Raw genomic sequence first — 27,686 nt, 5'->3', positions numbered from 1 at the left:
ACTAGCAGTGTAATAATAACATTAATGGCACCAAGTGTATACTGCAAGCCAAGTGCTGTTCTATCTAAATGCTTTATATACAATGATTTCCTTAAATTCTCACAATAAAGCAACAAGAAGAGACACAGTCCTACAGAAGAGGAAAATGGGACACAGAAATTAAATGACTTGCCCAAGGTCATACTGAGAAAGTCATGGTGCCAGAATTCTGACTCAAACATTTTGGTTCCAGTCTTCTGCCCTTTTTTAACTAAGCAAAAAAGGAAGCTAGAGAAGAACTGTACTCTGGAGATGCCAGCAGTCTCCAAGGAGCTCCCCGTAAACATGCCGGAGGAACAGATGTCTGCCAGCAGTCTCCACCGTAGTTTCTCTTTTCCCCTTTGCAGCCTCAGAGCAGGCTGAACTCACAGCCTTGTGCACCTGTCCCTGTGCATCTTTCTCTCGGCTCTGTTGAGCGACCCATCTGGCCACACTGACTGGTGGGCAGGTGACAGACTGGCACGTAGCACGTGGGCTTTGGCATGCTTGGGGTCTCTGCAGCAGTGCCAGCTGCTCCCGTTGTGCGAGACGGCTGCCGGCAGTGTGAACAGGAGGGCCACCAGCAGCCGTGAGTCTCATCGTAAGAACACAGCCGGCAGTCCTCCGGGAGAGAAAAGCTGGGGTGAGCCAGGGCCTCTGGAAGATGTGGGGTCTTCCCATCCCCCACACCCAGCCTGAGCTGAACGGAGCGAACTAAGAGAGACATGACGGACGGTCAGCTGTCGGGAGGACAGGTGGGTTTAACAACAAGGGGGGCTTGGAGTGAGCGTGAACACCAGGCCAGGAAGACACTCAAAGCAGCTGGAAGTAGAAATGGCAGACCACGGCCTCAGCCACTTAATGTTCACAGGCCACAAGGCAGCATCTGGCTAGTCACTCAGATCCTCTAACAGACAAACCACCAAACACACACACACACACACCCTGGCTGGACAGACTTCCAGATGGACAGGATCCCAGGGGAACACCCAGCGGGACCAACAGACGGATTACTGACAGATGGGAAGACCCTCAGCCAGACATCCAAATAGACCTATGGCCAGAGAGACACCTGAGCCCCCCAGCCAGGCAAAGGTCAGAATCCCTCAAGGACAGGCTCCCTCCCCGAAATGGACAGAGACGTTACCCCAGAGGAGAGAACACACCACCCACCTAGTCAGCCAGACCTTCAGCTGGACAACATGCCCTCCACCAGTCAGACAGACCTCAGCCTATGAGGACAGACCCTCAACAGGATCCCTGCTGCTGGACAGAGATCCTCTAGCCCATGATGACTGCCCTTAATAACCACGTGTGCCCAAGGGACCCCAGCTGACTTCCAGTGAATTCCCTATCACCACCATCCTAAACGACGACTATTGTCCTCCGACCTCCCTTAGAATGCTCCAAGATGAAACTGAAAAATGATGACCATGGATTTCACAGCGACCCCTGCAGACCTCACAATAAATCAAACAGCCCTAGCTGCTGACCCCACAGACCCGCTTTGATCCCTCCATCCCTTAAGCCAAGGTCAGCAAACCACAGCTTGTAGGCCCCACACACACACTAGAATAATTCATGACACACGAAAATCACATGAAATTCTAATTTCTTTGTTCATAAAGAGTTTCACTGGGACACAGCCACACTGTATACTGTCTGCTTTCACGTGCCACAGCTGAGTTAAGCAGCTGGGGCAGAGAGAGCAAAGCCAAAACCACTTCCTCCCGGGCCCTTTAGGAACGTGTGCCTTCAATACTCGGATGGCTCCTAGTGAATTAAATTCACCACCTGACATCCTGCCCCTGTTGACCCTTCAAAGACTCAGGCACACATGCAGGCCCCAATGCTACCTTCAACCCCTCAAGGACCTCAAGCCAGTGTCCACGGACGCCCCCTCCACTGGCACCCCCTCTGAATTCTTCCCACTGGGCGAGGAGGGGGCTGACCTAGGCCTGTCCTTGAAGAGACCCCGGTGCCAGTCGGTTCTCTCCAGCCTCCCCTCGGCGATCCCGGAAGCCGGCTCGTCTCTAACCTCCGCACACTTTCCGCGGATGGGCGTGAAGGCCGAGCGCCCGGGGTGGGGCCGCGCGGGCTCCGAACACCGAGGCTGGGGCGCCCTGCTCGCCGCTGCGCGCGTCCATTGGCTGCCCAGGCCAGGGCGGGGGCTCCGTCTCCGGCCTCCGCCTCCCGCGGCGTCCACACTCGCGGCGGCCGGGCTGGACCTCGCTGGCCCGCGGCGCCATGAGCCGCAGTCTGGACGCCGCGCGGAGCTTCCTGGAGCGGCTGGAGGCGCGGGGCGGCCGGGAGGGGGCCGTCCTCGCCGGCGAGTTCAGCGTGAGTGGCGCGCCCCGGCCCTGGCCCCGCGGACTCCGGTCCTTCGCCCCCGGCGGGCTCTGCCTTTCCGTCTCGGCGTCCCGGGTGTCTCCCCGCCTCGGGGATCTCTCCGTGTGTCTCTCCCCAGCGCTTCTCTGTTGCTCTTGCTGTCTCCGTCTTCGCCCTTTGCCCACCGCGGCCCGGCCTGGACGGACCGTGCACACCCTCCTGGTGTCCTCGCGCGCCCGGAACAACCTGGCTGGGGCGGGGCGGGCGGGGCGGGCGCCGCAGGGAGGGGGGCGGCCTTGCTACGCCGGACAGCCCCGGCCCCGCCGCTCCTGGCGACCTGACTGTCCCCTGTGACCGCAGGAAGGAAGGGGCTGCCGCAGGCGAAGAGGAACGCGGGGGCCGTGGCGTGGTGAGGGGGTGAACGCGGGGCCCGAATCCGCGTCCGGGCCCGAATCCGCGTGTGGTCCCGGCGGTCTACCTGGCCCCTCTGGCCTCGGCTTCTCCCTGGTGAAATGGGGACATGAATGACCAAACTGGCCTGAGGATTAAATGGTGCGGGTGGAAAGCGCTTAGCACACACTGGGCGCGCACTTCGCAGGGGCCAACGTCACTGCCTATAAAGATTCTAAACGTGGGCTGGGTGCGGTGGCTCACACCTGTAATCCCAGCACTTTGGGGGGCCGAGGCGGGAGGATCGCTTGACCTCAGGAGTTCAAGACCAGCCTGGGCAACACAGCGAAACTCCTTCTCTACTAAAAATACAAAAATCAACTTTGCGTGGGCACGTGCCTGTAATCCCAGCTACTAGGGAGCAGAGACGGGGGACTCGCTTGAACCTGGGAGGCAGAGGTTGCAGTGAGCTGAGATGGTGCCACGGCACTCCAGCCTGGGCGACAGAGTGAGACCCCATCGCAAACAAAATCAAACCAAACAGAAAGTCTAAACGTTACAATACGGGTAGTGCAAGCCCAGCGTTAGGAAGGTGCACGCAGCATGCTAGGCGCTGCACACTACGGTCAATGATGTGTTTGAAATGTAATATCTTATAGCTTACGTACCAGACATAGAAACATACCTTACAAATGCATAAACTGATATATGGTGATGCATATCAAGTTTAGCAATATATGACAAATACATAAAAATAGTATAAAAGACCGTTTATACAATAAGCATTATATAACTGCATAAAACAATACAAACGAATATAACAAAGATTATAATTTATAAAATGACCAAAGTTATTTGATAACTTCGTAAGTAAATATACAATATGTAACAGATAATTATCAACCTAAGTAATTTACACACATGTAGAAACATTGTATATAAGAAACTAAGAAATGCATAATAAATGTAAAATACATAATTACACAATATAAGAATGTGTGTAACAAACGTAAACGTAATACCCATGTGATATATGACATCAGGCGACTGGGTGGGTTCTGAACTGTGCACAGCGCCCAGGGCCTCACATGCCGAAGGCTGGGTGGTGAGGGCACCCCTATCCCCCAAGCCTGCCTCCCGCATGTGCAGGAATCACTGGGCTCTTCTAGGTGTTCCCACTACACAAGGGCATCATGAGGGCTTAAATGACCCAACACACCAAGTAAAGCACTTAGAAGAGTGGCTGGCACACACTATTCTAAGTGGCATGGGTGTTACTTATCATTGAGATTATGAATACCTGACGATGATGGTAATACACAATTCACTAATTATTATTATAATCTCCCAGTAACACAGTGCCTATGGTATCTTGTACATAATATGTTATCCATTATAATGCCTATGCATTGTACATTCTCTTAGGTTTAGTTATATAACCCTTAATTTATTTCATCGCAGTTATTGCTTACAGGACAGTGTTACAGATTGAGTGTGCAGGGGGTGGGTGCCGAGAGGTCTGAGTTCGACCCTCACCGTGTGCCTTCCTGGTTGGGAACTTCCACAAGTCGCTGAACCACGTGGTGCCTAAACTTCCCCGCCTGCACAATGGGGGCCTCAATAATAGTACCCACGTCGTAGGAACCTGTGATTATTACCTGCCCTTAGCACAGAGACTGGCACAGAGAAGGTGCTCTGGGTCGCTATTTCTGTATCATTATTATTAGGCAGGCCCGGTGCCATCGGGGTCTGCACTCACCTCCCCAGGCCACTGGCTTTGTATCCTGCGCGTGCCTAGGTGGCCCGGGACTCTGACCTGGCTCCTCTCCTGTCTCCTCCCCTCCCCGGCCCACTCATGATGCTCTACCAGGACATCCAGGCCCGCTCGGCCGCCTGGAAGGCTGATGGCATATGCTCCACTAAGGCGGGCAGTCGGCCAGAGAACATGAGGAAGAACCGCTACAAAGACGTGCTGCCATGTAAGTCGGGGCTTCCGTAGGGAGCCGGTGCAGCCGCGCACACACCGCCACTGTCCAGGCATCAGTGTGCACTGGAGTCACCCACTGCGCTCTCCTCCCAGAGCCTCACCCTCTGCACTGCTCAGCAGCCCACCGGGGCACCTTGGTGGGATCTCTGCAGGTGTGTGGTCCCCTGCTGGCTTTCAGCCAGGGGGCTGTCAGACCCTCGGTCACCCTATCCTCCCCAAACTCCACGTTTCTCACCTTATCTGCTGACAGATGATCAGACGCGAGTAATCCTCTCCCTGCTCCAGGAAGAGGGACAAAGCGACTACATTAATGGCAACTTCATCCGGGTGAGGGTTGGGGTCAGGGAAGGAGGTGGACTGGGAGTGGCCGGGGGGTGGGCAGCAGAATCTCAGTAGTGAATTCGGCCTTCACCAGGGCGTGGATGGAAGCCTGGCCTACATTGCCACTCAAGGACCCTTGCCTCACACCCTGCTAGACTTCTGGAGACTGGTCTGGGAGTTTGGGGTCAAGGTCAGCACTTGGGGGCAGGGCACAATGGTGGGGTCAACATCTAAGTAACCCCTCAGCGTTTCCCTGGCCCCCTCACCCAAATCACCTTCCTCTCCCCTGACCCACCTTGTCTAGGTGATCCTGATGGCCTGCCGGGAGATAGAGAATGGGCGGGTAGGTGTCCTCTGTCCCCGGGTTTCATGTCCTCATGCAAGGAGGAGGGAGGAGGGAGGAGGGAGGAGGGATCTTGCTAGCTCCTCCTTGACCCCAGGACTCGAGGGTCCAGCTCTTGGAGTGGCCTTACTATGGCTCTGTGGGAAGCCCCATTGTTGCTCTAAGTTTCTGTTGATCTGTTATTCATCCCCCAGTGTTGGCAACCCCTCTCCTGCTGGGTTTCCCAGCCATTTCACACCTTAGACCATAAGGCCCTATTCTGACTTCTTCCCCTGTAGGCTGTGATCTCTCTTTCCACCTCTCTCCTCCTTATTCACTCCACTCTAACAACTCTGGTCTCTGCTGTTCCCCACATGTTCAGGGATGGCTCTGCCTCAGGGCCTGTGCCTTGGCTATTCCTTCAGCCTAGGACATCCTTCTCCATGGCTTGCTTTATCACCTCCTTCAGGTTTTTGCTCAAATGTTAACTCCTCAGTGAGACCTTCCTGGGTGGCTCTTCACACCATTTTAAACTCTCAGAACTTCCACTCTCCCTCCTTTGTCCTACTTTTCCTTTTTTCTTCACAGCTCTTGCAAACTCCTAACACACTGGATAATCTACAAATGTATTATGAACATTGTTTATTCTTAATCTCCCGATTTAGAAGGTAAGATCCGTAAGTCCAGGGATTTTTGTTTTGCCTGTTAACATAAATTAGTTAAATAAATAAATGCATGTCAACAATGAAGGCTGAAGGCACATAGCTTCATGTGGTTTCTACATTCTTGCCTGCTCCATGGATGGGGTGGGGGTTCCCTGGGGTGACTAGCTGATGGTGGAGACTGTATGATCTGTAGTGATGTCTCTTTCTCATTCCTGATTTTGGTAATTTGTGTTCTCTCTCTCTGTCTTTCGGTTTCATCTCTCTATCTTGCTATCTCTTTTTTCATGCTCCTACCTCTTTTTTGTAAACATGTATTAGAACACAGCCACACTCATTTATTTACATATTGTCTATGCCTGCTTTTATGCTACATTGGCAGAGTTGAGTAGTTGCAAGGTGAATAAATTATATGGCCTGTAAATTCTAAAGTATTTATCTGACCCTTTATAAAAGTGTCAGCCAATCTTTGGACTAGAGATTTTTTATTATTTTTCAAAGAAACTGCTTTGGTTGTATTCATTTGTATTCATTTTCTCTATTGATTTTTTCATTTTCCACCTTTTTTTTTTTTTTTGAGACAGTCTTGCTCTGTTGCCCAGGTGGGAGTGCAGTGGTGCAGTCTTAGCTCACTGCAACCTCTGCCTCCCAAGTTCAAGCAGTTCTCCTGCCCCAGCCTCCTGAGTAGCTAGGAATACAGGCACATGTTACCACGCCCAACTAATTCATTTTCTACTTGAATTTCAAGTGTACTTGAAAACAACATGTATTCTGCTTTGGTTGGCTGGAGTGTCCCATAAATACCAATTAGGTCAATTGACAGACTTTTTTGAAAGACACTTTTGTATCTTTACTGTGTATTTTATATCTTTACTGATTTATTTTCTCTAAATATATCGATTGCTTAGAGAAGAGTGTTGAAATTACTGATCCTCTTGTTCAATAAATATCGATTAGGTCAAGTTTGTCAACAGCACTAGTCAAGTCTTATTTCTGACAATTTTTTTGGTCTGCTTGTCCTATTATTTGCTGAAAGAGGAATGTTGAAATCTACTTTAATATTCTTTCAGTTTTACTTTCCATGTTTTGAAACTTTATGATTGAGTACATATACATTTAGGATTATGTCTTCCTAATGATTGGATCCCTTTTCTAATATGTAATGACTGTCTTTATTTCTGTTAATATTTTTTTCTGAAGTATACTTTGATATTAATATAGCCATTTAAATTTCTTTCTTTTCTTTTCTTTTTTTTTTTTTTTTTTTTTTGAGATGTAGTTTCCCGCTTGTTGCCCAGGCTAGAGTGCAATGGCATGATCTTGGCTCACTGCAACCTTTGCCTCCCAGGTTCAAGTGATTCTCCTGCCTCACCCTCCCAAGTAGCTGGGATTGCGGGTGCCTGCCACCACGCCCAGCTAATTTTTGTATTTTTAGTAGAGACGGGGTTTTACCACGTTGGCCAGGCTGGTCTCAAACACCTGACCTCAGGTGATCCACCTGCCTCAGCCTCCCAAAGTCCTGAGATTACAGGCAGGAGCCACCGCCCCCTGCCTTAAATTTCTTTAGAGTTTGCATATGTCTTTTCCCATTCTTTTACTTTATATCTATGTTCATCTTTAATTTTTAGTGTGTTTCTTGTAGGTGGTGTATCATAGGGACTTTTTTTTTTTTTTTTTTTTTTAAGAGAGAGAGGAATGGAGTGGTGCAATCATAGTTCACTGTAACCTCAAACTCCTGGGCTCAAGTGATCGTCCTAGCTCAGCCTCCCTAAGGAGTTGGGACTGCAGGCATACATCACCATACCTGATTAATTGTTTTTTATTTCTTGTAGAGATTAAGTCTCACTGTATAATCCAGGCTGGTCTTGAACTCCTGGCCTTAAGCTGTCCTTCCACCTCAGCTTCCCAGAGTGCTAAGATTACAGGCATGAGCCACTGCATCTAGCCAGGACTTACTTTTAAATCTAATTTGACAGTCTCTGCCTTTAGTTGGAATATTTAGCCTTTAATGTAATTATCAATAATGTTGGGTTTAGACCTACCTTTCTTGCTATTTGTTTTCTATTTGCTCTGTTTGTTCTTTTATTCTGTCTTTCAGAGTGAGAATTTTTTATTAATCTATTGCATAGTAATTATTCCCTTATTAGCTATACATCTTTATTTTAAATATTTAGTGGTGGCTTTAGGGTTTACAATATATATCTTTAACTTATAGTCTATAGTCAAATAATATTATACATTTCATGTAAAATGTCAGAACTTTACTGTAGTATATTTCAATTACCCCTTTCCATACTTTGTGCTATTGTTACTATATATTTTAGTTCTATATATAAAATATACACCAAAGTACACTGCTATTATATTTGCTTTAGAATATCCTTTTTAAACATCCGTATTGATTGATATACAATTCAGTCATTGAAAGTGTGCAATTCCATCATTTTTCTATATTCCTGAGTTATGCAACTATTACCACAGTAAGTTTTTGAACACTTTCATCATTCCATAAAAAAATCCAGGCCAGGCATGGTGGCTCACGCCTGTAATCCCAGCACTTTGGGAGGCTGAGGCCGGTGGATCACGAGGTCAGGAGATCAAGACCATCCTGGCCAACACAGTGAAACCCTGACTCTACTAAAAATGCAAAGATTAGCTGGGTGTGGTGGCACGTGCCTGTAATCCCAGTGACTCAGGAGGCTGAGGCAGGAGAATAGCTTGAACCAGGGAGTTGGAGGTCACAGTGAGCCAAGATCACCCTACTGCACTGCAGCCTGGCGACAGAGCAAGACTCTTGTCTCTCAAAAATAAATAAATAAATAAATAAAAATAAAGAAACAAATAAGAAAAAAGAAAAAGAAATCCTATATCCATTAGCAGTCACTCCCCATTTCCCACCAACCGTTACAGCCCTAGACAATCCCTATTTTTGTCTTTATAGATTGGCTTACTTTGGATATTTCATATAAATGCAATCATATAATATGTAGCCTTTTTTTGCCTAGCATGTTTTTTTTTGTTTTTGTTTTTGTTTTGTTTTGCTGAAGACTATTCCATTGAATGGATCTGTCACATTTTACTTATCAGTTGATAGAATTTGGGTTCTTTCTACTTTTTGGCTGTTATGAACAGTGCTACTATCAACACTGATATACAAGTCTCTGTGTAGATGTGTGTTTTCACGTCTCTTGCGTATTGCTGGGAATTGTTGGGCCATATGGAAACTCTATTTTTAACATTTTGAGGAACTGCCAAACTGTTTTCCACAGTGGCAGCATCATTTTACATTTCTTCGGCAATGTTTGAGGGTCCCCATTTCTTCTCCCCGATGCTTGTTACTGTCTTTCTGTTTTTATAGCTATCCTAGGGGATGTGAAGTGGTATGCCATTGTGTCTTTCTTTAAATGATGCGGTAAAATATACATAACATAAAATTTGCCATTTTATAGATGCTCAGTGAGCAATGTTAAAAATAATTTTGCCATTTAAACAATTTCAAGTGTACACATAAAATTTGCCATTTTATAGGTGCTCAGTGAGCAATGTTAAAAATAATTTTGCCATTTAAACAATTTCAAGTGTACAATCCAATTGAATTAGGTACATTCACAATGGATGTAACCATTCCTACTATCTATTTTCAGAACATGTTCATCATCCCAAACAGAAATTCTGTACTCATTAAACAATAACTCCCCATTCCCCCATTTCCAGGCAGCCTCTATTCTCCTTTCTGTCCCTATGAATTTGCCCATTCTGGGTACCTTGTGCAAGTGGAATCAGGAATACACTTATACAATACTTGTCCTTTTTTCAAGGTTCATCCATGTTGCAGTGTGTATCAGAATTTCACAATTATCAAGGCCAAATAATATTTCATTGTATATATATATCACATTTTGTTTATCCATTCACCTGTTGGACATCTGGGTTGTTTGTACCTTTTGGCTATTGTAAATAATGCTGCTACAAACATTGGTATACGGGCTGGGCACGGTGGCTTACGCCTGTAATCCCAGCACTTTGGGAGACCAAGGCAGGTGGATAACGAGGTCAGGAGATGGAGACCAGCCTGGCTAACATGGTGAAACCTCATTTCTACTAAACATACAAAAACAGCCAGGCGTGGTGGTGGGCACCTGTAGTCCCAGCTACTCGGGAGGCTGAGGCAGGAGAATGGCGTGAACCCATGAGGTGGAGCTTGCAGTGAGCCGAGATCACGCCACTGCACTCCAGCCTGGGAGACAGAGTGAGACTCCATCTCAAAAAAAAAAAAAAAAAAAAAAAAAAAATTGGTGTACAAGTATCTGTTTGAATCCCTGTTTTCAGTTCCTTGGGTATATACCAAGAGTGGAATTGCTGGATCATATGATAACTCTATGTTTAACATTTTGTTTTCCACAGTGGCTGTACCATTTCACGTTCCCATCAACGGAGAGAGAGAGAGGGAGGGATATTTGTAGTTTAATGACAAGGATACGGTCTACATTGTTAGGCTATCTTCTCTTTGGGAAAATCATAGAGTATACTTACACAAACATAGAGGGTATATACATTTTTTTTAATATGTATTTTTTCATATGGAAAACCAAATGTCCCAGCACCATTACTGAGTATCAGTCATTTCCCCAACTAAATATGCAATGTCAATATCAAGTGCCATGTGTCAGGTTTCTACATATACTCCATTATAATCTATGGCACCACCATCGTACATGTGATCTGTTGTTAACCAAAACATCGTGTGGCATATGACAATGAGATATATGTCACCCTAATGGTGGTTTTGGTCTTCATGTGCTTATTCGTCCATTTGTATATCTTCTCTGGACAAATGTCTATTCAGGTCATTTATTCATTTTAAAATTGGGTTTTTTGAGGTTGTCTTTTATTATTGAGTTGTAAGAGTTATTCTGGGTATAAGTCCCTTATCAGTACATGATTTAAAATGTCTTTCCCATTCTGTGGGTTGTCATTTCACTTTCTTGATGGTGTGTTTTGAAGCACAAACATTTTGTGAAATTTTAATTCCAATCTATTGTGTTGCTGTGCTTTTGGTGTATCTAAGAAGCTGTCGTCTAATCAGAGGCCATAAAGACTTACTCCTGTTTTTCCTTCTAAGTGTGTTGTAGTTTTCTTGCTTACATTTAGGTCTCAGATTTACTTTGGGTGAACTTTTCTACGTGATGTGAGATAGGGGTCCACATTCACTCTTTTGCAGGTGACTATCCAGTTGTTCCAGAACCATTTGTTGAAAAGACTATATGCTTTGCCCATTGAATGGTCTTGGCCCCTGTGTTGAAAATTAATTGGCCATAAATATAAGGGTTTATTTCTGAACTCTCAATTTTATTAAGTTGATTGATGTGTTTATCTTTGTGCCAGTATAACAATAGTTTTGATGATTATACCTTTGTAGAAGTTCTGAAATCAGGAAGTATGAGTCTTCCAAATTTGTTCTTTTTTCAAGATTGTTTTGGCTATTTTGGGTAGGTCCCTTGCTGTGCAGAAGAGTTAAACATAGCAAGCATAACTGTTTATGCTTAGGCCTTCCTGTAGACTCTTGGGCAGCCTCTAGAAACCTAGCTTTCTGATAACTGTGCTCACTATGCCTAAACTGTTAATACAAACAATATGCTTTATGCAGAACACCTGTTCTCCTGCTGGTAGTCTGACATTTTGGTACAACCTAGGCAGAGTGTGCCTACATGCTGTGCAGAAGGCGCCCCAATAAAAAGCCTGAGCACTGAGTTTCTAATGAACTTCATTATAAAAGACCGTTGGGTTTTGTCAAATTTTGTTCTTCACATCTATTCAGATGATCATTTGTTTTGTATTCTACCAATATGGTGTATGACATTGACTTTCATACACTGAAACAATCTTACATTCCTGGGATTAACCCCACTTAGTCATGGTGTTTAACACTTTGCCAGTATTTCGTTGAGAATTTTTGTTTCTATGTTTGTGAGATATTGGTTAGTAGTTTTTTTTTCTTGTGATGTCTTTGGTTTTGGTGGCAGGGTAATACTTGCCTCACACAATATGTTGGGAAATGGTTCCTCTCAGTTTTTTGCAAGAGTTTGTGAAGGGCTGGTATTAATTCCTCTTTGATAAAATTCACTAGGTTATTTTTTCAAAGATGTTTAAAATGAGAGAAATGTCTTTTACATTTAGCCACTTACTTTTCTCCCTACTCTGCTACTTTGTGTGGATCTGTATTTCCATTTATATCATGTTCCTTTTGTATGCAGAGCTTACTTATTCTATTTATGTAAGAGTTAGGGTCTCACTCTGTCACACAGGCTGGAATGCAGCGTGCAGTCCCTACTCACTGCAGCCTCAAACTCCTGGGCTTAAGCCATCTTCCCACCTCAGCCTGCCAAGTAGTTGGGAGTACAGGTGTTCCACCACACTCAGCTCATTAAAAAAAAAAAATTTTTTTTAGATACAGTCTAGTTATGTTGCCAACACACCTAGCTAATTTAATTTTTTTTTTATTATTATTTTTTAAGATACAGGCTGTGTTGCTCAGGCTGGTGTTGAAGTGGCCGTAAGCAATCCTCCTGCCTTAGCCTCTCAAATAGCTGGGATTACAGGGAGCAGCCACCATCTGTAAGCATCTGAAGAGCTTACTCTAGTATTTCTCAGAGTGCAAATTTGTTTGTGATGAATTCCCTCAGCGGTTGTCTGAAAAGGTTTTTAGCATTTTTAGGATATTATACCATTGACTTGCAGTTTCTGACAAAATGTTGCTATAATTCTTAACTTTGTTCCTCAGTATGTGATGTGCCTTTTTGTGCGTAATGCTTTTATGATTTTCTCTTCTGGGGCCGGGTGCAGTGGCTCATGCCTGTAATCCCAGCACTTTGGGAGGCCAAGGCGGGTGGATCACTTGACGTCAGGAGCCCAGACCAGCCTCGTCAACCTGGTGAAATCCCGTCTCTACTAAAAATACAAAAAAAAAGTTGGGTGTGGTGGTGTGTGTCTGTAATCCCAGCAACTTGGGAGCCTGAGGCAGGAGAATTGCTTGAACCCAGGAGATGGAGGTTGCAGTGAGCCGAGATTGCGCCACTGCATTCCAAGCCTGGGTGACAGAGCAAGTGTCTCAAGAAAAAAAAAATCTTTTTCAGTAATTTGATCATGATCTGCCTTGGTGTGACTTTCTTTAGGTTTATTCTCCCTCTGATTCATTGACTTTCTTGAATTTGTGGATTCATAGTTTCATCGAATTTGGGAAAATTTTCACCTATCATTTCTTCACATAAATTTCTGTTATCCCCACTTTCTCCTTTCCTTCTGGACTCCACGTGCACATACACTAGACTGTCTGGTATATTTCTACAGAGAACTGATTCTCTTCATTTTTTTCATTTCATTTTGAATTATTTCTATGGCTATGTTTTTATGTCTATTGATCTTCTAGTGTCTACTCTGCTATTAGTGGTTTTTTCATTTCATACATCTTATTCTTCTTCTTTATAAATTCCATTCAGGTATTTTTTCTGTCTTTCATTCCACTCTGCAGCATGTTCATGTTTTCCTTTTCATCTTTGAGTATATTTATACTAGCTCTTTTAAGATTTTTCGCTTCTTTCCTGAACTGTCATTTCTGGGCCCTTTCCTACTGACTGATTTTTCTCCTGGTTATGGGTCACAATTTCCTGCTTCTTTGTATATCCAGTACAATTTTATTGGATGCTTGATATTTTGAATTCTGCACAGGTAAGTGTTGGATTGTTTTCTTTAGAGTGTTTTGCCTTTTCAGGAACTTTTGGATGGCTGATCAAGTAGCCTCTGTTCTAGAATTAATTTAGCCATACTTCTAACGTGTGGTCATTCTAGGTTCCCTACTAAATGCCCCTTATAGTTGATAATGCCTCTACACTCTAGCTAGAGGGAATGTGAATTCTTTCTCATAGTGAGCTCAAGGAAATGTTCATCATACAGATCCCTACTATTCTTTCATGGGAAGTTATTCTTGCCTGGCCTCATGGGGTTTCATGCTGTATATATTCAGATTATTCAACCAAAGAATCAAGGAGGGGACTTCTATGCAAGTTTTTCTTTTGTTTTTATTTGCATAGCTCTGTTCCTTGCAGGACTCAGCCCTGCAAATTCTAGCTGCCTTGACCTCCTTGAGCCATGGTCTCTGGCTCAACTCTGTGGGATCATTAGACTCATGTCTTACAGCCTGGTGACACTTCCATGCAGTAAGCCAGAGTGGTCTGTTCAGTGACCACAGTACTGCAACACCTGCCAACCAGTGTCTGAAAAGAGCGGCTCATGTATTTTGTCCAGTTTCTAGCTGCTTACAGTGGGAGGGTATCCTGGACTGTATTTCTCCTGCATGGTCAGCAGCGCACCTCCATTGAGTCTGCATGTGTTTAATCTGATGGCTCTGTTGGCTGGCCTCTGTTATAGGTTATAAGTATAGCTGCCTGTGCTTACACCACGAGCACTTGGGGTGTCTTGTGGCAGGATTGAGCTAGCTCTAAAGCTGACTCCCTCTTCTCACTCCCTGCCTTTTCTCCCTTCCCTTCTGCAGAAAAGGTGTGAGCGGTACTGGGCCCAGGAGCAGGAGCCACTGCAGACTGGGCTTTTCTGCATCACTCTGGTGAGCTGTGGGAGGTTTCAAGGAAGATGCCCAGGGTGGAAAGGCTTTGGGTTGGGCCTAAAAGGATGAATGATTTAACCCACAGTCCACTCACACTGCAGGAAACCCTCTGGTGTTAGCCTGCAAATAGTTAGAACTTAATATAGGGATAGCCTTTGCTTTTTTATTTTGGCTACAATCACAGTTATCTCTGTCATGTAAATGTGCCTGGTTAGGTTCTTGAAAGTCTTTCTTCTCTTACCACTTCAAAAGAGCTTGGGGGAACTCTCAAGTCATACATACCGTTAGTACTTAATAAATACAATAGAAGTTTCAGTTTAGAACAAAATAATCTCTTTTCACTGCAAAAGGGCTTGTGTTTTTATAATAGTTCCTCTTTTTCTCCTGTGTCAAATGTTTCCTTAATGAAAGCTTTGGGGAAGTTTGGGCTATATGATTTTTTTTTTTTTTTTTTTGAAACGGAGTCTTGCTCTGTCACCCAGGCTGGATTGCAGTGGCACGATCTCCGCTCACTGCAAGCTCTGCCTCCCGGGTTCACACCATTCTCCTGCCTCAGCCTCCTGAGTAGCTGGGACCACAGGCGCCCGCCACCGCGCCCAGCTAATTTTTTTGTATTTTTAGTAGAGATGGGGTTTTACCATGTTAGCCAGGATGGTCTCGATCTCCTGACCTCGTGATCCGCCCACCTTGGCCTCCCAAAGTGCTGGGATTACAGGCGTGAGCCACCGCCCCCAGCCGGGCTATATGAATTTTTAAAATGTTTTCTATATTTGATTTTTTAATCAGGAATGCTTTGCTTTCTATAAATGTCTTTTGGTACCTGTGATCTTTGTTCTCCTCCCTCTTCTTACTTGCCCCACCCCCCTTACTCAGATGAAGGAGAAGTGGCTGAATGAGGACATCATGCTGAGGACCCTCAAGGTCACATTCCAGAAGGTACTGTGACAAGGAAGGAGGAGGCAAAGGGGTTCCTGAAAGGGGAGAGATTTCCTCCCCTGTAAAAATGGGCATCATACTAGTACCACCTCCTCAGTTATTCTCTGGTAGATACTAGTACCCACCTCCTCAGTTATTCTCTGGTAGATACTAGTACCCACCTCCTCAGTTATTCTCTGGTAGATACTAGTACCCACCTCCTCAGTTATTCTCTGGTAGATACTAGTACCCACCTCCTCAGTTATTCTCTGGTAGATATAAATGGAAGATGCCTAGAAGTGGGCCTGGTGTCTAGCAGGTACCCAATTAATGCTTTTTTTTTTCCCTAAGTCTTTTGCTCATCTTTTTCTGTGTTTCAGGAGTCCCGTTCTGTGTCCCAGCTACAGTATATGTCCTGGCCAGACCGTGGGGTCCCCAGCAGTCCTGACCACATGCTTGCCATGGTGGAGGAAGCCCGTCGCCTCCAGGGATCTGGCCCTGAACCCCTCTGTGTCCACTGCAGGTTCTGGAAATGGGCTTCAGGAGGGTCTGGTGAGGCAGAGGCGACAGGGCAGGGAGGGGAGTGCAGGGCGTGGGGCTAGTCTTGTAGTCTGAGTGCCTATTTTGAGAACCTTGCTCACCTCCATGGACTATAATTGTGAGCCCTTGTTCAGCATAGACTCAGCTGGGGAATAAGCACACAGCTGCTGCTCAACAAAATGTAAGTGATTAAAAAGGTCTTCCTTGCTCAGATATAATCTGGAGATTCTAGGAATCAAGAGGCTCTGCAAGGGATCCATTAGGACCCTCACCCCCATCCCCAAATGCCCTGTCTAAAAGGGGTTGTGGTCAGGACCTGACCAGGCACGCTCTGATTCTCTTGTCAGTGCGGGCTGTGGGCGAACAGGTGTCCTGTGCACCGTGGATTATGTGAGGCAGCTGCTCCTGACCCAGGTACGATGCAGGCATCCTGTGTGTGCAGTGTGCTGCCCATGACCTCGTGTCCTGCTCAAGTGCCTTGTCTGTCTGCCCCAGATGATCCCACCTGACTTCAGCCTCTTTGATGTGGTCCTTGAGATGAGGAAGCAGCGGCCTGCGGCCGTGCAGACAGAGGTGAACGCTGGGTCTCCTAATCTTCAGGGACAGTGGCCCGCTGCTGTCATTCCCTGCCTTCCCTTCCTGATGGTCCCTCACCCCAACAGGAGCAGTACAGATTCCTGTACCACACGGTGGCCCAGATGTTCTGCTCCATGCTCCAGAATGCCAGCCCCCACTACCAGAACATCAAAGAGGTACAGAGGCCCCTTTCCCACTCTCCTGTCCGCCATCAGCACCCTCAGAGACCAGGACCCTAAGCAGGGTCCAGCCCCCGGGACTCCTGGGAGCAGGCACTATGACATCCACCTGTGCCCTCCTCCGGGCATCCTTATCAGGCTCTGCCGTCTTAAGCTTTTTCCCATCAGGAGCCTCCCCTCCTGTTTTTCCTCAGAATTGTGCCCCACTCTACGACGATGCCCTCTTCCTCCGGACTCCCCAGACACTTCTCGCCATACCCCGCCCACCAGGAGGCGTCCTCAGGTACCCGGCTCCATTCCCACATTGTTCCCTGCCCAATTTCTCAGGCTAACCCCTTCCTCATCCTTGGAACACCAGTCCGTTCCTTGTTCACTTCGCCAAGTGCTCTCTGGCCCTTTCTTTAAATTGAGCCCTGGGAACCCACTCCAAGATGATTCATTTATCACAGTGGTCCCCTTGCCTCTGCCTCTAAGGCTTGCCGTGCCTTCTGAGTTAGACCTTTCCTGGATCCTCCAATCAAACCTTAATTCAGGTAGCTCACACCTGTAATCCCAGCACTCTGGAGGCCAAGGAGGGTGGATCACTTGAGGCCAGTTGGAGACCAGCCTGGTTAACATGGTGAAACCCTGTCTCTACTAAAAATACAAAAATTAGCCAGGCGTGCTGGCGGGAGCCTATAGTCCCAGCTACTTCGGAGGCTGAGGCAGGAGAGTCCCAGAAGGTGGAGGTTGCAGTAAACGGAGATTGCACCACGGCAGTCCAGCCTGGGCGACGGAGCTAGATCCTGTCTCAAAAAGCAACAAAAAACAATTCAGCAAATAATTCTAGATGCCGCCCTCTTGTCAGGCTGCACGTTGAGTGCTGCGGGCATGGGACTGAGCCGCCTTTGCAGCGGAGACTTAAGGCTCTTGTCCTTGCGGCCATCCTTCCCTGTCCTCTATGCCACTTCCGCACTCTCGTATTCAGTAGACACTGACACAGAAATGACCACCCCTCAAACCAGCACTGCTCCAATATCCTTTCAGGCCGACCCCGTTCCTCCTTCATCCACCTAACGTGCAGGGCGCTAGGGACACACAAGCGAGGCCCCCCACCCAGGGGCCCTGCCTCCCGTCTCCCGCCTCGACGGGAAGGAAGCCCGTGGTTTGCGCACTGAGCAGCCTCCCCACTCCCGCCCTGCCCAGCGCCGCCGTTTCACTTCCTCCCGGCCCTCCCTGCCTGCAGGAGCATCTCGGTGCCGGGGTCCCCGGGCCACGCCATGGCTGACACCTACGCGGTGGTGCAGAAGCGCGGGGCTCCAGCGGGCGCCGGGCCGGGGCCGGAGACCGGGACGGGGGCGCGCAGCGCGGAGGAGGTGCCGCTCTACAGCCAGGTGACGCCGCGCGCCCAGCGGCCCGGGGCGCACGCGGAAGACGTGCGGGGCACGGTGCCTGGCCGCGGTGAGTGGAGGCTTGCCCCTTCTCAGGGCATCACCTTGCTGTGGTCCGCGGGGCCCCGGCGGCCGCGAAATCCCCCAGCCCCCATACTAACCTGGCCACGCCCCGACGCTGACGTCGCGGCGTCCCTGGCCACGCCCCGGAAGCGCCCCCTGGCGGTCGCGGTCCGGGTCCCGGGGCAGGTTCCGGGTGACACTAGCGGGCTTGTCTCGGCCGCGCCCAAAGGCTCGAGGCTGCGTTCGGGGTGTGCGGCTTAAACGCGGCTTCTCCCGCCAGGCGCCCTCGGCCCTCCTCCTCGGGCCTCGGGGGAAGCATCCCCGCCAGGGGTGGGGTCTTGGGGCTCCCTGGGGCTTCCGGAGCTGACTCGTGTGGGGGGTCTCCTGCCCGCAGTTCCTGCTGACCCAAGTGCTGCCGCATCTGGCGCCTACGAGGACGTGGCGGGCGGAGCTCAGGCCGGCGGGCTGGGTAAGTCGGGGAGAGCCTGGGCTGCCGGGACTTTGCGGCTTTGAGTGAGCCCCGGGAGTCTGGGGTTGAGGGATGGGGCATGGAGCTCAGTCCTGTGGATGTGGCTGCAGTGAATCAGAAGCACCTGGAGGCAGGGGGATGGCCGTCTTCGTGTTTGCCAGCCTCCGCACACCTCAGCTTCGTCATGAGACCCACGGCACCCTTCCTCTCCCAGGTTTCAACCTGCGCATTGGGAGGCCGAAGGGGCCCCGGGACCCCCCTGCTGAGTGGACCCGGGTGTGAGTCTGCGCCAGCTCCTGCCCGTTGCCTCGTGTGAGCTCGGACTGCTTTGTGCAGAATGGAAACAGTGCGCCTGAATCAAAATAAAAGTTTCTCAGGGTGGGAAATGCGGGGACTTTGCCCCAGTGACTGTAGCATTCAAGGCTTGAGGCTGGAGGAGGTAGGTTTGGTATAATGGCTGGTGAGGCTGCACGGAGCAGATTCAAGAAAGAAGGTCGGGAAGGGGCACGGCCCCTGAGTTATGAAGGGGAGAATGGACAGATGAGCTTCCAGAGACTGCTCTCCTCACCACATAACGCACTAGTCCATCCTCAGCACCTGAGCCTGCCTCACTTGAACACTCAGGGGATCACACAGAGAAATGGATGGACCCCTCGCCATCCAGGCAGACCGATAAAAAGACCTCCAGATAGGCAGACAGACGGATGGACCACCAACCTGGATAGGCAGCCACACCTTCAGAGATACAGTCCACAGGTGGACAAAGGGACCCCCAGCCAGAGAGACCACCAAACAGAGCCCCCAAAAGACAGACACCTCTGCCAGCTGGACAGCCGGGTGGACCCCTAAGTTAGCCAGATGTAAACAGATCCCCAGCTGAACAGATACACAGACTTCTCAGACCCTACCCCCATCCCCCAGGTGGGCTGGCTGGCTGAAAAGACCTTCTGGCCAGACAGACTCCTAACCAACCAGATGGACTGCCAGACAGACAGACATCAGCCACATGGAATCCTGACATCCCAGCCAGCCAGTGAGACTCTCATCTTGATGGGTGAACCCCAGGTGGTTGGTCAGACGTGATCCTCCAGATTGACAGAGAAGTCCTCCAAATGAGTACATATCTCCAGCTATTCAGACAGATGGACCCCCAGCAAATCAGGCCCTATCTAGACCCCAGCCAAACAGACCCCCAACCAAACTGACCCCTTGCTGTTCACACAGCCTCCCGAGTAGCTGGGACTACAGGTCTAATTTTTTTTTTTATTTTTTAGAGATGAGTTTGCCATGTTGCCCAGGTTAGTCTCGAACTCCTGAGCTAAAGCAATCCTCCTGCCTTAGCCTCGCAAAGTGCTGGGATTATAGGTGTGAGCCACCAGGCTCAGCCCCCTAAGATTTGAAACACTTTAAATGGCCCTAGCAGGTTTTATCCTGCTAGGATAAAACATTAAGCAGCTGTTAAAAAAAATAAAAAAAAAAAAAGAAACCGCCTCTGTGCACTGGTGTGGACAAATCTCCAAGTCACTGCAAAATGGAAAAATATAAGATGCTCTCTCCTGGAACCTCAAGGGTCCCGCCCCTCTCACCTTCAGGTCTCTGGACCTCTGACTGACACTGTGCCTGCCCAGGTCCCTGTCTGTACCGCCACAGTGCCCTGGGTCCCATGTCCACCCCTGTCCTGCCTTCTCTGGGTGAGGGCTGGCCTTCCCCTGCCCCTGCCTGGCTGCATCCTTGTTCGATCTCAAGTGCCTTGGCATGAACTCCACTCTCCTGCAACCTTTAATCAGGGAATGATGGGGGATGTATTCATACCCCCACCCCCCCACCCCTTGGCCAGGTGATGCTGAGATGTGGATTTTTAACAGTTCCTAGACTTTTCCAGGAGACTTGGGTTTGGGTGCCCACAGTGGGAGCTGGTGTGATATACCTTCGCTGGCTGCCTTTCCTTCCTGTTCTCTGTGCCCCTACTTCCCACTCTAGAACTGCCCCGTTTCTCTGTTTTCATGAAAGAGCTGGCCCTGTGCTGCCTCCCACTCTCCCAATGCCCCTGCCTCTCCTGTGAGCCTGCTGCTGGTGAGGTCGGTGCTGACCTCTGTGTTGCTGGATAATGAGTCATTTATCTCTGGAGGAGAGGAAAGGCAGGTCCTCCACAGCCCTGATAAAATCTCCAAGTCTTCCAGTTTCAGGTCCTTCTCCTGGGAGGCAAACCTACTGCCTGCCCAGGTGGCACGGTCCACATCCCCTCTTCTTGGGAATAGGGGCATGGGAAAGTGACAGAAGATACTGTTCTGGCTGCTGTGTTCACTGTGAGTAATAAATTGTCCATTTCTCCGATTCAGAGGTCTGTTTTTTGTTTGTTTGTTTGTTTGTTTGTTTTTCTCCCAAGATGAAGTCTTGCTTTGTTGCCCAGGCTGGAGTGCAGTGGCGTAATCTTGGCTCACTGCAACCTGTCTCCGCCTCCCGGGTTCAAGCAATTCTCCTGCCTCAGCCTCTGGGCTGAGTAGCTGAGATTGAACGCATGCACCACTATGCCCAGCCAATTTTTGTATTTTTAGTAGAGAGGGGGTTTCACCATGTTGTCCAGGATGGTCTCGAACTCCTGACCTCGTGATCTACCCGCCTCTGCCTCATGAAGTGCTGGGATTACTGGCGTGAGTCACTGCGGCCGGCCTTGGTCTGGTGTTTTGTCCACATGTGCATGTGATGTGGAGCTGTGCAGGCCATCTTGTCAGCGTTCGAGGAGGGTTCAGTCTCTGAGCCTTCTTGGCTTCTGACTTCAGACCCAGTAGCCTCCCTCCTGGCCCAACATGGCAAGCACAGTTTCCACTTAGACATTTCCCCTGGTTATTCTCTCTGCCTTCGATACTTTTCTTCCAGATTCTGCCTCTCATATATTTGAACATTTACCTCTTAATATTGTTTCCTATCTGTCTCTCCTGACAAGATTGTAAGCTGCATGAGGGCAGGAGTTTGTGTTTGGTTTACGGCCACTGTCCCAGCTCCTAGAACAGCGCTGACACATAGGAAGCGTGCAGGCTGATTTATCTCGCACCATTTACTCCAGGCTTCCTCACTTGTAGTAAAATAGGATACCTTGTCTCAAATGTTCTCTTCCCCTTTCCGGACCCATGTCTTTACTCATGTAGATCACTGCTTCAGGCTGATATAAAAACCATTCTCTTGTTAGGAAAGCTCAGCAATGGGAGTGGCAATCCACCACCCGTCTCTTGTTAGGAAAGCTCAGCAACGGGAGTGGCAATCCTCCACCCATCTCCTGCTCTCCTACAAGTCTTTCCTGGAGGTAGTGGGTTGAATGGTGGCCCCCAGAAAGATAGGTCCAAGTTCTAACTTCCAGAACCTGTGAATGCAACCTTATTTGGAAAAAGGGTCTTCGCAAATGTAATTACAACACCTAGAGATGAGATCATCCTGGATTTAGGATGGGCCCCAAACCCAATGACTGATATCTTTATAAGAGAAAGGAGAGGGAGACGCAGAGACGGAGAGAGGAAGGTCATTGGAGATAGAGGCAGAGATGGGGGTGAAGTGTCTGCAAACCAAGGAATGCCAAAGATTGCCAGCAAACCGCTGGGGGCCAGGAGAGAGGCCTGGCCAATTCTCCCTCACAGACTGTGGAGGGAACCACCCTGCTGACACCTCAGTTTCAGGTTTGGGACCTCAGAATTGTAAGAGAATAAACGTCTGCTGTTTTGAGCCACACGGTTTATAGCCATTTATTATGGTGGCCACAGGAAACTCACACACTGGGTATCCAAGAATGCAAGGCCTAGCCGCTCCTGAACTGGGCATCTCAGGGCTGTGTTTGCAATAGGACACCCGCAGTAGGTGATGTTTCCCTCTGGATATGCCCTGAGCTCAGGGCTCCTCTTCCGCAGTGCAGCCCACTGGGTGCACCCATCTGTCTGGGCTCTCACAAACCCCCATGGGGCACCATATTTGTGTTGCTTTGTTTCTGACCCAGTAGGGGCAGTGAAGGCTCAGCTGTCAGTGTCCAAGTAGGATCGGATCTGATGACGCCTCCTTTTCACAGGAGTTAGTTACTCCTCCCTCCTTTCTGCTTTCAACATCCCCTGCCTTGACTTTGCTCCTTTGCATGGCATTCGTTTGTCTTAGACCATGACGTCCTGAGAGAAAACTAGGCCCTGTTTGTGGCTAGGTTTGTTTTCAACCCCAGGGGCAGAGAGCTGCTTTACATAATCGATGAAAACTTTGTTTCTGTTTTCTAACTCTCGATTCAGTGCTCTTTTCACATACTCCCAAGCTTACATGTCCCTGCTACCTTCAGAAACAAAACATGATATTAAAAGTTGCTGCTGGATATTGGGCAGCTGATATCTGACCTCATGCAGCAGAAGGGGAGGGTGAGGAATTGCCACTTGACATAGGGATCCCCTGAGCTTCCCTGATATTAACATGATGCGGGGGGCAGGGGGCTTGATAAAAACCAAAGCGCAGTCGGGAGCTCAGGGCTGCTGCTGAGAGTCTAATGGCTTCTCAGCCCCTGGTAACCTTACCCTTCAGGCCCTGCTCCCGCCTCTTCTCCTGCCTCCCACCCACAGCCAGTGCTCCACCAAACTTCACTGCCTTCCTGGAGTGCTCCTCCCTATTGTCTCCTCCGGCCCAGTCTCCTTCATCCCAGGAGACCCAGCTCACATCTCACCTGCCCTGGGGATGTGGGGCCTTCTCCCTCCCTCTCCAGAACTTCTCTTCCCCAACACTGCTCTGCAGAGCACTTGGTGTCCACCTCATCACACCCCTGCCCTGCGCCGGCAGGGTCCGGGGCTACAGGCAGGTTCTGTGGGTCAGGGATGGGTCTTGCTCCTCTTCATCACCTACGTGTTTGGAGCTTCCCCTGCACAGAGCAGTGCTCCGCAAATGATTGTGGATTTTAACTCAGTCAGGCTGATTGCTCAGTTGTGTACCAGAGAAATGGTCTTGTTGGAAAGAGCCTGCAGAATGCCAACTGTAGCCTCAGTGAAGATGATAGAAGACGTCACTGAGCAACGATGGCTTATAACTCGTTCAATAATAGCTAAGTTTGGCCCAAACAAGGTCAATATCTGAATAAACTATGCAGTAAGTGAAAATTGTTTTATTTATTTTATGGCATGTTTATTTTAGAATATACAAAATGGTCGAGGAGTCATGAATCCTCAAGAAAATATGAAAAAGACAAGTGTTTATAAAGCCATACCAGCATCCAATCAATGTCAGAAGCTTTAAGGGCTGAGAAGTGTCCAAACATCAAGTGTACTTGAGAAGTGATTTCCACTGGATTCCATTGCTCTCAAGTCGACCCTGGCCCTGCAGCCTTACTTTTGAGGATGACTTCTCCAAGAGGTCTGTCTGTTTGGGGACAGATGATTGATGAGGTCAGCAAGCTGAACGTTGTGACCTCTCCAGCCCGAAACCTTTTTCAGGTACCAGAAATGGGAATTTTTTTTATATTATCTCATTTAACATGCCTTGGAGAGCAGGACCCCAGGGTTGTTTTTTGTTTTGTCTTTGTTTTTGTTTTGAGACGTAGTCTCCCTCTGTCGCCCAGGCTGGAGTGCAGCGGCTCACTCTCGGCTCACTGCCAGCTCCGCCTCCCCGGTTCACGCCATTCCCCCGCCTCGGCCTCCTGAGGACCCCAGGTTTTTAAGTCTTTGGGTTCTCTCATAGGTTTCGCACTGAGTTGTTGATCAATAAACATTTTTTGAATCTAACAAGAAAACTCTTGGTGGGAAAGAGTTCTAAAGTTGAACTTTCTCCACCCTGACCTTGAAATCGGTCAAAGAGCCCCACCAGAGTGTGGGATCAGTAGCTCTGCCGCTACCAGCCAATGTTTCAAACTTGCATTGTCGTATGTACAGCGGATGCCTTTAAGTAAAGCAGTCAGCATCCAGAATATCAACAGTTACTTGGAATATTTTGGTGAGATAGCCGACTTCCCCAGAAATGAGCCTGATGTATACACACCATCCCCAGTGTTGACACTGGGAAAATGGGAGAATCTCATGTTCTCCCTGAACCTGGGGCAAACGTGTTTGGTCCCTTCTTCACTGAGGCTGAACAAAGCCCATTCCAACCCTGCAGTACAGAAATGTGGCCCAAGGTGCTGAGTGAGTGGGGAGGAAGGAGTCACTGCATAGGCCGCTGGCAACTGTTCGTTCAGAGTCCTTTCTTCGTTTGTTTTTGCATAGACAAACCTGACCCCATAGGCATACTCACTTCATCAGCTCCTGTGTCCCACTTGCCAGCAACAGAATAATGTGCCTGAGAAGTGTTCTCTTAGTGACTGAACTTTCCTGCTGTTCAGGCAGTCTAATGATGGGTCAGGAGAGCCTAAGAGGTATTTGAATTGAGGAGGATTTTGATTTCACTAGAATAATCAGACTTCAAGATATTCACCATTAACACCAACTATGTGCAGCTCTCACCGTGTGTGTCTCTCTTCCTACACAAGTTTATTGTTAAACTATATTTGTCTTTTTTTTTTTTTTTCCTGGAAAGGCAAGCGAGATGTCTAGGGGATTTTATGTCTGATAAATGCTTCTAGTTGAAGATGTATTACCAAGAAATTTAGACTCCCCAGGACTGAGTGGGGTGATGAGTGTATTTCTAGAATGGCTTCACCATTTGCTGGAAGACAGAATATGCTTCATGGCCATCTCCTACCAATTTTTGGCTCCTTACTTCTCCCCAATGCCCCACCCCTACTCTTTCCAACATCAGCTATTTTTATGTTTTCCCCAAGTCTGAAGCTTCTCGATATATGCAGTTTTGCAGAGACCCACAATACTGTTTTCTTCTAGATAGCTGAGTTCTGTGGTTCTAAGATGAATAGCTAGTTCTACCTTTAATGTGGAATTGAGAACATGGTGTTTTGGGTAGGTGAGAGACAGAAAATCATGATATGTTAGAACTGGAAGCACCGTGTTTCCTAAATGAGGGAAAGGGGAGAGGAGGCAGGTATTAGTGGTGAGGAAATCAGTCAGGAGACAGTTACCAGTGGATGCGAAGAAGGATAAGGGCACCAGAAATGGAGGTGCGACTACAAAGTGGTAAAAGAATGTTGACCACCTGCTCAGGGCCAACGACCTGAAGGCAAGCAGGTCAAAACAGGGAGCTCCTGGCAGGTGAAATTTGTGACAAGATAGAGTGCTTGTTGCAGTGTCTATTCTTTTTTTTTTTTAGAGACAGGGTCTCATTCTGTCACTCAGTCTGGAGTGCAGTGGCTGGATCATGGCTCACTGCAGCCTTGGCCACCTGGGCTCAAGCAGTCCTCACACCTCAGCCTCCCCGGTTGATGTGACTGCAGGCACGTGCCACCATGCCCAGCCTAGTGTCTGTTCTTCAGGTTAGCAAGAGCAGGGTGGGTCTAGGGCTCTGAGCAGGACTGGCTGATTAAATATCTTATTCACACTGCGGAAGCTTTTCCCCGGCATGAGAGCAAGGGATAAGCCCACATCCTGTGTGGCCTCTGGATGCCCTTTGAAGCTGTATCTGAGTTCCAGCTTAGGGAGCTAGAGCCACTGGGAGGGCAGAGCAGGCACGGGAGGGTCAGAGTTGCCAGCCTTGCTTTGGTTCCACAGGTTTAAGGGACAGAATTTGCTTCAGTGGCTTTGTCCCCACCGGGTCTCATTCCCACATTCACACCCACAGGGTGACACTCAGAATGCGTGGGAGGAGGAGCCAGGGGGTTGGGCCAGGGCAGGCTGGGGGCAAGGCCAGTTTTCTACCCCAAGGACCTGCGAGGGAGTGGCATGCATGCAGCCCCTGCCTGTGTCTCTGGTCTGGAAGGAATTGTTGGCATTAAAGGATGTGCCAAGGGCTAGGCACACTCAGGGAGCAGGGAGCAAGTGGGAGGCATAGGAGAGGATGCTGCGCAGGGTGCTGGGGGCATGCGCAGCCGCTCACCTGACCCGCTGGACAGGCCTTGGCTCAGGCACTGACCTGCGACCAGCACAGGCGGATCAGATTGGTCTCCCAGTCAAGAGTTAGGAAGTTGAGGACCAGGAGTTACTGGATTACCTAGAATACTCAGACTTAAAAAGCAAGCTGAGAAACTTGCTGTGTGTGCTTAGATGTGGACATGTAAAGGCCTTGATGGAAAAAAAAAAAAAAAAGAGCAGAATGTAAAGTATACGTTGCAGGAGATGCGTAGACCCAGACCTGGGGTTGTACTGTGCGTGAGGCGCCATGAGACACCCTGTTCTGGAGGACCCCGAATAGCCACACCCAGATTCCTGACTCAGGGAAGCTGTGAGATAAGAAGTATTGTTGTTCAGGCTTCTAAGTTTGGGGATAATTTGTTTTACACAGTAAATATGAAATGTAAAGCATGTCACCTGAAGGGACATGGCCTATTTGGGGACTCCCCCAAAATCCATCCTTTCGATCAGGAGCCCGCCCAGGGTTTGCTTTCAGCCTCCGGGGCCTGGTGACTCTCGTCCAAGATGCTCCTTCTCACCCGGCTTTAATTCCAGGGCCAGCCCGAGCCCTGCCAGGGCCAGATCAGGTCTTCCTGCTACCAGAAAGTTCCTGAGCACGACTGAGCTGTCCTCTCACTGGAGAAGTCGTCCCCAGCTGGCAGTCAACAGAGTGGATTTACAACTGTGCCCATGCCCTCTTGGCAGTCACCAAAACATGAACTTGGTTGTCACTGTTTGGTCCTCAGAAGCGCCGTCAGTTTGGAGTACATGGGAAACATCCAACTTCTGGAGCTCAGCAGCTGGTAGTTACGCCTCATGAAGCCAGGCCCTGGAGCTTAGCCAGCCGCCTTCTAGGACATGTTGTGTCATCTCCCTATACCATCGTCGTGAGTCACAGAGAAAAGACAGACAAGGGCAGGTCTGTTCCCTAGGGAGTCAGTCCTCAGGAAGTATTTATTGAATAAATAAAGATTTTCCCTTACATGACTGAT

General features: G+C 48.6%; 1 protein-coding gene across 3 annotated transcripts; it reads left to right on the top strand.

Annotated features, from left to right (window-relative positions):
• The first annotated feature begins 2,184 nt into the window (after window positions 1-2,184).
• PTPN18 (protein tyrosine phosphatase non-receptor type 18) lies at window positions 2,185-27,686 on the top strand. Of its 3 annotated transcripts, none has more exons than XM_007964550.3 (15): window positions 2,185-2,358; window positions 4,607-4,715; window positions 4,974-5,050; window positions 5,139-5,234; window positions 5,349-5,387; window positions 14,577-14,645; window positions 15,519-15,581; window positions 15,941-16,083; window positions 16,448-16,514; window positions 16,596-16,673; window positions 16,763-16,852; window positions 17,050-17,138; window positions 18,081-18,295; window positions 18,683-18,757; window positions 27,250-27,686. In XM_007964550.3, the coding sequence occupies exons 1-15, from the start codon at window positions 2,266-2,268 to the stop codon at window positions 27,306-27,308; spliced, it is 1,362 nt and encodes a 453-aa protein (XP_007962741.1). In that variant the 5' UTR covers window positions 2,185-2,265; the 3' UTR covers window positions 27,309-27,686. The 3 variants fall into 3 exon arrangements, with proteins under 3 accessions (XP_007962741.1, XP_007962740.1, XP_007962743.1); XM_007964549.3 differs by lacking the exon at window positions 27,250-27,686 and adding an exon at window positions 18,972-26,897; XM_007964552.3 differs by lacking the exons at window positions 4,607-4,715; window positions 4,974-5,050; window positions 5,139-5,234; window positions 5,349-5,387; window positions 27,250-27,686 and adding an exon at window positions 18,972-26,897.

Source organism: Chlorocebus sabaeus, chromosome 10 (genome assembly GCF_047675955.1).
Source record: "Chlorocebus sabaeus isolate Y175 chromosome 10, mChlSab1.0.hap1, whole genome shotgun sequence".
Lineage (NCBI taxonomy): Eukaryota > Metazoa > Chordata > Mammalia > Primates > Cercopithecidae > Chlorocebus > Chlorocebus sabaeus.
Note: the sequence above shows the minus strand (reverse complement) of the source record. Positions and strands in the feature narration are given on the sequence as shown.